Source organism: Meles meles, chromosome 4 (assembly GCF_922984935.1).
Source record: "Meles meles chromosome 4, mMelMel3.1 paternal haplotype, whole genome shotgun sequence".
NCBI classification, from domain to species: Eukaryota; Metazoa; Chordata; class Mammalia; order Carnivora; family Mustelidae; genus Meles; species Meles meles.
Window position 1 is genome coordinate 157,392,496 of NC_060069.1, and position 14,299 is coordinate 157,406,794.

The following is a 14,299-nucleotide window of genomic DNA, read 5'->3' on the forward strand; positions in this document are numbered from 1 at the left end:
GCTGGGAGCAGGTCCTGGCACTGACATGCCCACCGGCTGCCTGGTGGCATCTGCACACCCTTTGGGCACCTTTTTGGAAGTCCTTGGAGGGGGATCTTTGCTGGGCATCTGCCTCCAAATGGCAATGTTCGTCCAGCAGCCTCTGCCAGGACGTCCTGCTCTGTATGGCAGCTGTGAGTTTCCTGCCTCCCCCAAATGCCACACATGGTGTAGGCAGGGACCCTGTTTTTTGGTCTTTCCACACCTTACCACAATGCCAGGGTTATGATAGCATCTCCGTAAGGAGGGAATAAATGATTAAAAAAACACTGCGCTTGAATGGAGCTAATTTCATGTGCAGTGATTGTAGCTGGTTCTCACTCTTCATTTCTTTTGACACTAAACAATTTCAAATCTGGGCTAAATCTGAGCTGTTTCTTTCATCACAGGAGGAATTCCCTCTGCATTAATGCAGACAGCGAAAACCTCTAAGCACCTACAAAACAGGTTCCTGGCTCTGTTTATGGGCAGTGGGAGGAACCACAGCCCACTTGTCTCTGCCCACGCTGGGAGGGACCTCCCTGGAGCTACTCAGGGCATAGTTGGCACTCGGCTGTGTATCTGAAAATGGAAATGAGCAGCTCTTGTCTTTCCTGTGCAGGTGTGTGATGGTTGTGATAACCATAGAAACAACGGGGCGGGGAGGGTGGGTTGAGCCCAGTGGGATGGCTCCTGGGGAAGACCGGAAAGGATCCCACGGCTGGCAGAGGAAATGCTTAGGGAACATGTGCTGAGAGAGGTGGGCAGGTGTCAACAGGAAGCCGAGGAAGTCAACCCATGTTAGCATTTGGAGTGAGACACAGCTGGCCCTGGGCACCATTTGCTAATGCATTGACAGGCTGTTGCTTCCGGGAAGGAGGTGGGAGTGGGGTGCCAGCAGAGTGCCAGGTCGGGGGCCCCGGGGGGAAGGCAACAGGGCCAGCGTCCCTACCTGTTCCATCCTTGCAACCCCATCACCATGCACAAGATGGATACTTGGTTATAATCCACATTATGAAATGGCCCATGTGGTGAGACTCCCCATGCTGTGTTTGACATGTTTACTGGAGCTGGAGGTGTGGGGATGATGCATGAGCATGCACTGACCATGAAGTGAATTATCTACAGAAACTTATGTAAGCACAACCCACAGAGGTGCCTCATGCAGACCAAGATTCTGGAACCCTCAGGCCAGGTGCACGCCTTTGGACATTTCCAAACTGTCACTGCTGACCTAGATCCCAGTGACCAGGACAGGCCCTGCCCTCCCCAACCACACCTCTACCGGCAGCACAGTGCAGCATGCGGTTTCCTTGTTTGGGTCACCAGATGCTGACTTATAGACAAGGTTGTCAGTCTCCACTGGTCGGCTCAGCTCGGTTTCAATTAGTGCCTGGGGTAGTAAACTGCTGGTCACTGATGGGCAAGCTCAGAGTAATTTCTTCTAAAGTGCGTTTTGTTTGCACTGTTTGGAACTGGGTTTCTGGTGGTGTCAGTATGAATATATCCGTTTCCAAGATGCAGACAGAGCCTAAAATGTCAACTGGCAGTGATAAAAAATTAATAGCTTTGAAAGGTTGAAAGCCCACCACTGGTCAATGCAAGTGTGCGGTCCACTAATTTGAGACCCCACTAAGCCTGTCTCTGTGAACACCTCTCCTCACCTGCTGCCCTTTCTGCTTACTTGTCTCCTTTTGCTCCTCGTGATTTGGTGCCTTTCCTTTTTAACAGCTCCTTCTCTGGGTCTTTCTCATAGATACTTTTCCCCTTGTATTTTTCTCAGGTCTACTTTTACTGTCTATCTCTTCCTCCACATCCATTTTTTTTCCTTTCTGTTTTTTTTTCTTCCTTTTTCATGCCCCTCCTCATTTTAACAATGTGGCATGAAACTATTTTGAAAAGTTATCTTGCTTTGATGAAATCAATTTTCCTTTTATTAAACATTTAAAAATCTGCTAACATTTTTGTGTCTTCTGCTTGCCCTTTGAAAGAATTGGTAGATGAACATAGATTTTTTTTTTTTTTGAGGTGGTGATTAATGGCACATAGAAAAAAATACTCCTTATCCCTGGTCTAGAAGATGGAGAAGATACCATATCCCCATCGTGGTACTTGCATACCCATTGATCGCATTTGGCCCCCCATGGTGATAGGAGAAGAATCTCCATCTGATTCTGGTTAAACATAGAGATGTTCTAGTAACCAGATGGCTTTTGCTTGGCAGATTAACAAGCAAAGTGTTTACTGACTCCGGAAAACCATTCAGAGCGTTGTGTCCTAGGCATTTGTGGTTCTGTTTATGTCTCTTTCCCCCAGTGGCCATGGATTTGATGTTCCCACCAAACTTATTGTGTCGTAATTGCATGCTAATTCTTTGCTTAGCCCACTGATAGAATCTCCCTACTTGTAATTATGTATTTACTTCCTTGTAAATTTCCTATGTACCATCAACGTATAGCTGTTTGTAACATTATTAATGAGTTTAGTTTTGATGAAATGTTTATTAGTGGTGACTGCATGATTAACTTTCATAGCAGGTGCCTACAAGAATTAGGTATTTTTTATAATTGTGTTCTTTACCTTTGTAAGGGTCAGTAAACTGGAATGTTGAGTAGGATTCTAAGATCTGTTTTCACTCTCTAAATTTCCTTGTGCATTGAACATACTCATGTAATCTTTTTCATAAAGACAAAGCAAATTAGAAGAATGGTTCCACCATTTCACCTACCCAAGGGTTTAGAATTCAATTTTTACAGAATTCTCTTAAGCCAATAGATTCATAGGTCAAAGTCATTAAAATTATTGCAGAGGTAAACTTGAAACTGGAACTCAACAAATCAGCACCTTTATCAGAAATACTGACCATGTCGAAAATATTGACTCTTATAGTGCCCTTAATGTTTTACAATTCAGTTAGAAGAGTTGAAAAGTTCACTGAACTAGAACATCCATTTCTAACATGGACCTCATTGTGAAAACTGTTAGCATCCCAACTCACATGCAACACCATGCAGTTCAACCTTCTCCCACACTGAAGACTCCATTCATTGGCCGTGATGCTGCGTTCCAGGCCACTCATCCTTCTAGTGTTGGGAGAATCTGTGAGGGTCTTTTGTTCTGGTGACTTTAGACTTGGAGATTAGAGCTAAATCTGAGAATGTGCCATGGATTGTGAATAAATGGGTGCTGTCCACGGTCCCACTGCATAGTTTGGCAGCACAGGTTTGTCAGTTTTGTGCTGGTACTGAGGTGACCAGTCTGAGAGGAGAGCACATCCCATGACTTAAGGTCCTTTTCCTTACAGGGAACCAGTTTAGTGTCCTTCAAACCAAGTCACAAATACTTTGAAATGTTGCAGTCTGCAAGACTTGAGGTAGGAAGAAGAGTGGGGTCAGAGATAGGGCTGGATTGATACAGAAATGTTTGGAAGAAAGGCTTGTACATTGTGGGGCGGTGGTGCAGCCCCTGGAATCACCATTTGTATGGTTAAAATTAGCGTTCAAGATAAATGAAACCATGCATGGTTTTGGGCCAGGAATTAAAGATATGCAACGTAAGATCTTTTTAACATTATTTTTTTCTTGAAGGGGGCAGATTTTGGGGGGATTCATTCAGTATACTACAGAAGAACACTTCTATTTTAATAGTCTCATGATTTGAGGAATAGCAGAAGGAGTAAGCAGGGGCCCAGTTAAATGTGGGCAGGGTTAATGGTTAACTATGCAGGTCAAATTTAATAAGGTGTTCATGGACTGAATGATGACGGAGAAATGTCTGCAAGCTTCCCTTGTAACTTCAGATATGAATTGTATCACCAGGAAACTGCATTGTCTGTGCATTTCATATCCACATGGTCTTTAATATTCAAACTTCAATGCATGGAACTATATTTTTCATTTTGCAGGAGGATTTATTATAATTAATTCTTCTTTCCTCTTAAAAATGTGTTGTGTGTCCTGTTTATTTAACTGAACAGCTTAGAGCATTATGCCACTGATCATTCCAAACCTGAATCATTACCAGTTACTTCCACATCAAACACTCCATTTTTAAATTGTTGTATCCTAAAATTCTGAAGTACACCTGAAAGGTTTAACAGTGACAAACATTTCTTTCTTCTCTTTAGGTTACCCGGCCTATGAAATATCTGCTTTAACTAAACCTCTTAAGAGTCAGATTGGAATTATTATTATTATTTTTTAATATTTTATTTATTTGACAGAGAAATCACAACTAGGCAGAGAGGCAGGCAGAGAGAGAGGAGGAAGCAGGCTCCCCGCGGAGCAGAGAGCCCGATGCGGGGCTCGATTCCAGGACCCTGGGATCATGACCTGAGCCGAAGGCAGAGGCTTTAACCCACTGAGCCACCCAGGCGCCCCCAGATTGGAATTATTATGGGTCCCAATCCTCAACACAGACCTACAAATAAAACCCCATACATTAACAATTTCAGCACAGAGTTCAACTCCAGACAAGGCGAATTTCAAGTAATGCATATTGTAACATCAACACAATATAATATATGTAAAATAAGCCTTGGTGATCACAAGAATAGATGAGAGAGAGAGAGATAGTCATGAAGAAAGGGATTTTTTTTGCATGATTTTATGTTTTCCCATTAAAAACCAAAAATAAAGAATAAATTTCAAGTTAAAAAAATAAATTTCAAGTTACTCACTCATGGATTCTGTCAACCTGGCCATTGCTGCGGTTTCTTCTTTGTGCTTTTTCTGGAGATGAGAAGAAAAGACATTTATGTGTAAGATACCTCTGATATGGGAATAGACACAGTGGCTTTAATACAACTTTACCTCTTCCCTTTCTTTTTCCGACATTAGAGTTTGGTCACCAATCATGAACTGAATTTAAAAATCTTATATTATGGCTACACGATCAGTCAGTCACTGCAAAGAGATTTTTAGGGCATTAAAAAAAACTTGCTATTGCTCTTGGAAGGGAGTATCTGTCACACTGATCTTGGATATATATAATTGGTGACGCACGACCAATTTTCAAAACCTCTCTGACACTAGAATCTTGACATCCATATGCCAATCTTTGCTTTCTATTTTCTCCTGTTGAAGCTTTTTGGTATTTTTGGAGCTGATATTTTTGTCATCATTTGATTTCTTTTTTCCCTAAAAGCTAAGTAGATTTTATACATTTTCCTTTGTCTTACTTTTTTTGAATTCCTGGTGTCTTTTGAAAGTTATCAGTTTTAGTGGGTTTATAACCTTACCTATTTTGGGCTGAAAACATTTTGTTTCAGCTGGGATATAGGTTATTACCCACTGAGTTTGAGAGCCAGAGTGATACATATATAAATTAGATCTGTCCTAATTAAAAAATTACTTTATTACTTTATTCTGTTAAGAATAATGGTCACTTCTCCTGAAAAGCTCTCTTCAGTTTCTTCGTATTTCTTTGATTTCCTTGGGTTCTTAACATGTTCAGTAACCAAAACACTGGCCACTGTTATTTTACTTTTCTGCAACCTTATTCTTTTTCTGATTATGAAACTAATATATGCTCATCATTTAAAAACTCCAAAAATATTGAAAAATTATAAATCAGAACGTACAGTTCTCTCCCCGACTGCCAGAGGACACCCCTGTTACGTTTTGGTGAATGCTTTTCATTCCCATTTCTGTACTTGTGAATACATATGGGTATGGAACTATAATTCCTTTTTTATAAGTGTATCTATACTCTATGTGCAATGTTGCCAGCTACTCTCTTATTTAACATCGTGTCACACTCTTTCTATGTCAATTAAGGTAGAATACACCATCATTTTTAAGTGACTGCATAGCATTCATCATGGGTAAATGCACCATAATTTCTTCAGCCAGTTCCATTTAATTCACTTATGATTTTCCACTATTTTATAAAAATGCTGTGATGAGCCTCCTTGAACTCATCTTGGTGCCCTTGTCCTGTTAAGTACTGAGGACAAATCTTAGGGTTAAGATTGATCAAAAAGTGTGAATATTAAGAATTTTGACATATATTACTCAATGGTTCCCCCCGCAGAGATTGGATCTGACAGTGTATAAAGGTGTTTATTTCCTTACATTCTTGCCAACTTGCCAGTGGCACGAGAACTTCTTCCCCTTCAATCTTGGTCAAACCAATAGGCAAAAAATAGTTTCTTGTCATTATTCCTCTTCTGACCTTTTGTTGATGAACAACAACTGTAGCATTCTGTCCATGGAAACGTGTGGCATTGACTCCTGGCTGCCTGTGGTCATGCTGCAGCGCCTCTGGCGTCAATATTTTAGTTCTTAGAAGCCAGAGGTGGCATTTCTTATTCCCGGTGGCCATGGTACAGTGTTAAGCAAGGCACAGTGGCTCAACTAGCCCTAGAGAGGATGTGTCATGACTTGGGTATTGGAGCACAGCTAACAATGATTATTCATCCTTCTGGCACCACTATTCCCAAACCAGAAGACTCTCTTTGAGAGTCAGCAAACAACTTTGTACATCACGAATACACTTGATTTTCACTAGCCCTGTATTCATAGCAATGAAATTAGTGTGATGCCTCTTACTTAAACTGGTACATGCCCTTGAGAACAGAAAGACCTATGATCTACCATCCTACCCACAGTGGCATCCAACCCTTCACAGTTAGCCTGCCATCTGGTTCTATTGAGATGCACAGATAGCATGATTATGGAGAGGTTAAGAGCACCATGTAGCGGAGACAATGAAAACAGGCAGAAAGGGACTTGTCACAGCAACACAGGTTCACGGGCGTGGGCATTAAGGCTGCTTCAAAATGGGCCCACTCTAGCAGTTCCTGACAATTCATGCAGAGAAGCAACTCCATGATGAGGACTTAATGACACTCATCCTTGACCAGTAGGAACCTCATTCTGTCTCTGCTGGCTCTGTGTTGACTCTCCACTTCAAGCCCTAGCCTAACTCTCTCTTAGCCTGATTCTCCTTCATTCTCTGTCTCCGTGCTTGTAGGTCCTCACCCTGGATCTCAGATCGCTTCAGCTTGACGGCCTTTTTTGTGGTAAAGGTCCCCACAGTATAGGCACCCTGATTCCAGGCATTATGTCCTTATAAGGCCTTGTCAGTTTTGGCCATCTTCCCATGTGTGTCACCACTTTACTTTTGGGATACAAGGACCCTGCCGACTTTTGTACCCCAGTCCTGCTAGTGGGTGGACATTCCAGCTACTTTTATTCAGATGTGTTGAATATCCTAGTCCTTGAGAAATAAAATACAGCCTGTATCAGGGTTTTTCTCTTCCCTATAGTTAGGTGGAAACGTCTGACATCAATGGGGGAGGGGCCTTTAAAAACTCTAAATTTAGCTCTCTCGGTTTGACTCATCTATACCATAACTTATTGTAGAAATCATTTCTGTTTAAGTAGTTCAGTCATTCTGTGAAATGCCTTTATTTCATTTTATTTTTAAAATTTGTATTGTGTTATTTTAGTCACCATACAATACATCATTATTTTTTGATGTAGTGCTCCAAGATTCATTGTTTATGTATAACACCCAGTGCTCCGTGCAATACGAGCCCTCCTTAATACCCACCACCAGGCTCCCCCATGTTCCCACCCACTCCCCTCTAAAACCCTCAGTTTGTTTCTCAGAGTCCACAGTCTCTCATGGTTTATCTCCTCCTCTGATTTATCCCCCTTCACTTTTCCTTTCCTTTTCCCAATGTCCTTGTGTTAGTCCTTACGCTCCACAAGTAAGTGAGACCATATGATAATTGACTTTCTCTGCTTGACTTATTTCACTCAGCATAATCTCCACCAGTCCCATCCATGTTGATGCAAAGGTTGGGTATTCTTCCTTTCTGATGGATGTCTTTAAATTCCTTCTGTCCTTCCCTCATGATCAGAGAGTTGAGAGTTGCAACCGCGTGGCACATAGAGCCAATAAAGCATTGATATTCCACTCTCAGTCTCGGGAAAATCTTCTTCCTTTTCTAAAGGTAAGATTTTTCCTCCAGAGTAAATATGTTGGCTACCAGATTTACAATAGTGGAGAGAGGTTTATAATTACAACATATTAAACCTGGAAGAGATCTTTTTGGATATTGTCAAGTCCGGCCCTATGGTGATACGGTTGAGGAAATTGGAACCCCTGCCCAGAGAGTAATTTCCATCATGCTGGGCTCTTCCCTTTATCAACAACCTCTACTCCTCTGGAAATGTTCAGGCCCACCACCCGTGGGTATATTGAGACAAGATTTCTCAAATGGCAATCCTTAGTGTCATGTCAGGTTTTTCCGGATTTGCCTTTTCTGTATTCTACAAAAATATCCCTGATTCCACAAATGGCCGATGACTTCCTAGCTTATATACCCAGTTCTGACCTCTCCACTGAACCTTTGCTGTGAACTGAATGGCCCCACCCAGATGTTCAATGGATTCTCCAAATCAACATGCTCAACACTACTCTGTCCCCCACAGACTTCCACCAGCTCTCATACCTGGCCTTCTTTCTCCATTCTCTGTCTTCAGTTTATAGGATCACCACCCACATTGTGCCTAAGCCAGAAGTCTGAGAACACATATCCCTCTCTTTCTTCCTTGCTTCCAGTATTTCATGTATCTTAAATCTTACCCCCCTTAGCTGCTGTCTCTGAAAGAGATTATTAATGTTACTTCCATCTGCCTCTGCACCTACCTCCTTTCACACCTGCAACACTGAGGGTTTATTGTGAAACAGCCCTGGGGATATATCTAAAATGCAGACTTGACCCAGGCACTCCCAGGTTGAGATCTTCAAGTCCTTGTCTAGCAAGTAGATATGTAATCGTTGTCTTTTAGCCAAGGCCACATGGATGGATGGTTCTGTCTTACACACTCACAGTCTAGTTATAGCTACGTTACTTCTGTGGCAATCACTATTCCCTCTGCCTGGACACTCTATTTCTTCCTTGTGCTCCCAAATTTATCCTTAAGAACTCCACTGGTTATAAAGTAACCTTTGCAGTTTTCCCCTACTCTTCTGACTATGTTTCCTGAGTTTTATTTCTACACAACTTCATGCTCAAATGCATCCTTGTATCACATTGCATCATTTGTTATGGGGATAAGAGAGTCCAGGACCTTTGGGAAAGTCAAGCCCTGCCTCCCAGTAGCCTCCTCTGGAGGCCCCCACCAGTACCACCATCATAGCTGAGAGGCACTGCTTGGTAGACCAGAAGTCTCTGCTCCTAAAAAGCCCTGTGGTCTTGAGCAAGTCATTTTACATTTTAGGCTAGTTTCCTGGACCTTCTCTTTCTGATCTGGTTAGAAGTATGCTAAGGTGTTCCCAAGACTAGTCGTTATGTGAAGAGGATGTAAATGCTTATGAGTATTGGTGACATTTTAAGATGGAAAAAAAAACCCCAGATGTGTTCACTTCAAAAATTTTCCTTAAGAAATATCTTTCCCCTGGGAGGCAAGAGTTTTGATATTTGATATAATCAACAGGTTTACCCCTTGTAGAATTAAAAGAAAACCAGAAATACAGAGGAATCTTACTATTCTAAAGCAAAGAGCTTACTGTGGCCTGAAAATTCATTGTTCTGAGACAGTGCAAGTCAGTGGGAAGTACAGAAGATGGGGAGTCTAGGAAAGAGCCTAGGTCTAGAAAGATGTTTGACTTGGCTTTGCCGTTTCTTAGCCAGTTACTCTGACCCTCTGGAAGCTGCAGTTTGCTCATCTGTAAGATGGGATAGGTAGTATGTATGTGTTTCTTCATTCCCAGGCTTGTTGTGAGTAACCAATGAGGAAGTGTGTGTTAATCCACTCAAGGGTTATATGCCTGTGTGTGAGTGTCTGTGTGCGTCATCATTCCCTTTGGCTACCATGTGAGGACCGAGGGTTGTAGCCTGTTCTTGCTATTTGAGCATGAATAGTGACCTCTGGCATGTGTGCCAAAAACATCAGTGCACTTTTCCCTGAGGCTAAGAAGTTGCAAGCCTGCCTGTCTCCCAGGGACTACTCATGATTTCAATGGCTTGTGGCAATGCACCTCACACCCCTATTTCCAGAACCCTCCACCAGAAGATAAAGTTCCTCCTTGAAGAGCTGAAATCATTTGCTTTAGAAGCCATTCCACTTACAATTGTGGGGTCATACATTTAATAGTATAACAGAAACATTTGGCTCAGTGGGTTGAGCCACTGCCTTTGGCTCAAGTCATGATCTCAGGGTCCTGGGATCGAGTCCCGCATCGGGCTCTCTGCTCGGTAGGGAGCCTGCTTCTCTCTCTGCCTGCCTCTCTGCTTACTTGTGATCTTTCTATGTCAAATAAATAAATAAGATCTTTAAAGTTTGCAGGAATCATGATGACATGTTTGAGCAAAACATGCCCACACACACTGGAAGAAATTCTATGTGGGTTGTTAAAATCATACGGACTCCTCAGGTAGAATATAGACCCTCAGGGACAGTGGGTATTTCATTTTCTTATTGTTTGACTGTGTTCTTTCTATACTGGGAATGTAAATAAAAGCTCAAAAATTTGGGGTGTGTGTGTGTGTGTCTATGTGTGTGTGTGTGTGTGTGTGTGTGTGTGAAAGAGAGAGAGAGAGAGATATTTATACCCACATTTCTGTTTCAGCTAAGACGTGTGTGGCTTTCTACTGGGACCATGCCAGAGATATACTTCTGTCTGAAACAACAGAGTGGTTTTTAATGAGGGCAATTATAACTGAATCTGACTGTAGCTCTAAGCTAGGACTAAGAAGTGTGTGTGTGCATGTGTGTGTGTGCGCGCACGTGCGTGTGTGTGTTTATGGGGGTGTGGAGAGAGGGAGAGAGAGAGTCACGAATGCAAAGCTTTTGGAGAAGGTAGAGGGAGTGCTCTTCTGCAAATGCCAAGGGCTCCCTTGCACAGAGGGCAGGGATGGCAGGGCTGAGTGAGGTCTGCATGTGAGCAGCACTCCCGCCTTGCTTTCTGCTATCCAGGGCTTTTATGGACGTTGGGAAAACGCATCATAGTTGATATATTTCAAACCAGTCATATTTACATCTAGGATATTTTTATCTCTCTAAAATATGTCCTTATATTCGTCAGAAAACTGTGATTTTTTTCAAGTTGCAACTGTTTAAAGGAACATTTATATCAAGTGGGAAATGGTAAAGTTATTTTATGAGTTTGTATCCTCAACTGGACCTCACCTCCCAGTTAAAGCCGAGGCCCTCCAATCTCACACCCCGCTTTTAGGGTTCTCAATAAACGTGCCAACTGTGGTCTCTAGTTCAACATCCCCCTTCCTCTTTCCTGACATGATGCCATTGTAGGTCACCTAAGGACTGATTTAAAAGGAAAATGCCACATCCTCAAATAGCCAATTAGATAAGTGTTCTTATAAATGGTACCATATATATTGCCTGAGTTGCTGCTGAAAAATAAAAAGCAGAGGATTTAAGAATCACACATTAGCTTTTTGTCAGCATGCAAGTATGGCTTGGGGCAATAAAAACAGTAATCTCTAACATTTATTTCACATAACTGCAGCATGGTTAAGTGCATTACTGGACCATCTACCTCATTTATTCTCACAGTGACCCTATGAAATAGATACCGCCATTCTCATTTTGCTGATGGAAAGATTGAGGCATGGAGAGGTTGAGCAAATTGCCCCAGGCCACACAGCTGGAAGAGGAGCAGAGTTGGGTGTCAAGCACAAGAAGTCTTCATTTAGCACCTGTGTTTTTCACCATGCCACCTCCTGCAATCCTAAGAACTAGTGATAGGCTGGAAATGAAGGCTGCTAGAGCAGGAGGCAGTGTGGTAAGGACCCAGGTCCAAGATCCTTCCTAGGCTCACCCATTACTTAAACATTTATTGATTTACACAAGGTGGGAACTAAATATAACAGGAGAGAAGTCTCTCTACCTGCCTTCAGGGAGCTTCCAGCGTAATCAGGGAGCTCAGATGGACACATACATAGCTGTAATACATGGTATTGAGGGGAAGCTACTAAGGGACTTCCATAGGACATCAAAGGGAAGAGGGCAGAGGAAGAGAAAGGAGTGGGATGGGAGAGAACAGAGGGGAGAGGAGGAAAGAGAGAGATCAGAGAAAGATAGGAGAGAAGGAAGTTCTAACTCAAAGAACCAGAGCAGACTTACAGAGGAAGAGCTTCAGTGTGTCAAGAAGGAAGGAAGAATAATGAGGGAAAGGGAAACACAAGGCAGAGTGTTTTAGGTGGAGAAACAGTATGAGTAAAGGTGGAGAACTTGGGTGTCTGAGGAATGGAAGGTAGCAGGTGAACTGCAGCCAAGTATGAGAAGTACGGTAGGGGACTGACTCTGAAATTAAAGTGTACATTGTGGAGGGCCATGGTGTCAGGTGCCATGGTGTGAGGCTGAGTTGAAGACCAGGGAAGCCTGGTCTTCAAATTCACAGTCACAGAGGGAGACTGTGACTGGGAATGGGGTGGCGTTTGAAGCTGTGGAAGGAGGATGGGGGCCAAGGTCTGAACCTGCATGAATACCTTGGGGAAGTAGTACGTACTCGCTCCTGGAAGACAAGCAATAGAGGGGTTTGAAGAATTGAAAACTCACCCATTAGAGTGTGATACAATTTCATGTAGAAAGTTAGTATTTGTCCTTGATTTACTCAGTGGAAGGCTCCTGCAGTAATCTAAAGTTTTCTTGGTTTGGGGTAAAAAGTCTGGAAGGGACTGTTTGAAGGAGGACCATGAAGGTTGCCCTTGGTGATACAGCCCTCTTTGCAACAGGTGGGGCGCCCTTGCCTTACCCAGACAGCCTTTCTAAGATCTGTATAGGTTGCCCTGCTGTGTTCCTTATGAGGAAATCACTGGCTATCTTGACCAGACTAGACTAGGGAGGGCCTTAATGCAACTGAGGTATTAGGATATCTTATAGAAATAAATTAAATCAAATTCAATGCTGTGCTTATACTAAATTACTTCAATTCACCTATGCTTTCTGGATTAGCTCTTAGGTGGGAAGAAGAGGTTTAGAGCACCTCCCCTGATGCCTTCTTGGAAGTATGTTGAATACATGGTCTTCCCTTGCCAAGAGGAACAGGCTGAAGGACAGCAGCAGGAAAACTGCTGGGCCATATGGCTGCAGAACTCCCTCAACTCCACCTCTGTTTGTGTCCTCCCCTGCTTGAAATTCTGTAGGCTAACCTCTAGATTCCCAGAACCAACATCCCAGAAACATTTCATGAATGCCCAGTGTGGCTGGTTTCTTTGAATAGGATGAGTGACTCATTCCTCCTTTCCTAGAGCTCCTGGAAATATCATAAAATGTAGGACAAGCATTATCACCAAAGTCATATCAAGAAGTTTCTTTTAAAGAAGATACTGAGCCAGGCTGCAGAAAGGCATAGAGGATTTCTAGGCAGCTGAAGTAGGCAGAGCCTGTTCACCACCAGTGGACTTGTTCCCAGGCAGGCATTCTTGCTCTCAAGACACATCTGCCCTGGGTTTGCCCCCCTTCTCCCCAGGACTCAACTGCAAAGTGCTGAATCTTGGAAGCAGCAAGGACTCCTCTGTTTATCTCATGTCACTCAATCTGTTGATTCCCCTCTGGGCCAGCAGATCTTTGAGGGTTCATTTTGCCTCCAGGGCTATCTTGGAGGGATCCTAAACCTCACAGTGGCCAATGCCTCTTTCACTTACCTTCATCTGAGACACAAGCTTTGCTAAACCCTCTCTGTTCACCAGAAGGGGAACAGATACCATACTGTTTCCTGTCTTTTCCCTTTACTCTTCTGGTTTGTCCACAATCCAAGTTCTGGGCATGCTAAGTCTCTAATAACTTTTTTGCACTCCCAGCTCTGCCTCATTCCATTTTAAGTCAGGACCTCAGCTTCAAGATCTGACTTCCACCTACCTATCCAGGCCCATTTCCCACCCCCTCTCTTGTAAACTCTGCTCCAGCCTAATGAGCCTCTTTAGGTATGCACTGAATTCCCTCATCCCTCTTTCTGCTCTCTGCCTACATAATTAACTCCTACTTGTCTTAGTGGGCTCAGTTCAGATTTTGTTTCGACATTGTCTTGACATTTTCCCTGGCTATCCCTTTCCTAGTGACCACTCTTTGTACCTCAGTGTCTGCACATACTTCTGTCATAAGACTCCTCAATCCTGGAACCATGACTGCCAAAACAGAGCGAGTCAGAGGCAATAGTCATGACTTCAGGGACAGCAAGAAACTGAAAGAGGATTGATCCCTTTGTTTCCAAAGAAGAAAAAGCAAAATCTGCCAAGGAAACTAAAGTATGAGTAGGATGAGTAGGGTTTCCTTGAGTAGTCATGAGTTTCTGGACATGA

At 42.9% G+C, this 14,299-nt stretch overlaps 1 protein-coding gene across 1 annotated transcript in view; it reads right to left on the bottom strand.

Moving 5' to 3' along the window:
• KCNJ6 (potassium inwardly rectifying channel subfamily J member 6) overlaps positions 1-14,299 on the bottom strand; it is a 270,830-nt gene that overhangs the window by 182,526 nt on the left and 74,005 nt on the right. The window contains exon 3 of the mRNA XM_046003617.1: positions 4,697-4,748. Coding sequence (XP_045859573.1) covers positions 4,697-4,721 — 25 coding nt within the window. The 5' untranslated portion in view covers positions 4,722-4,748. The remainder of the gene's footprint in view (positions 1-4,696; positions 4,749-14,299) is intronic.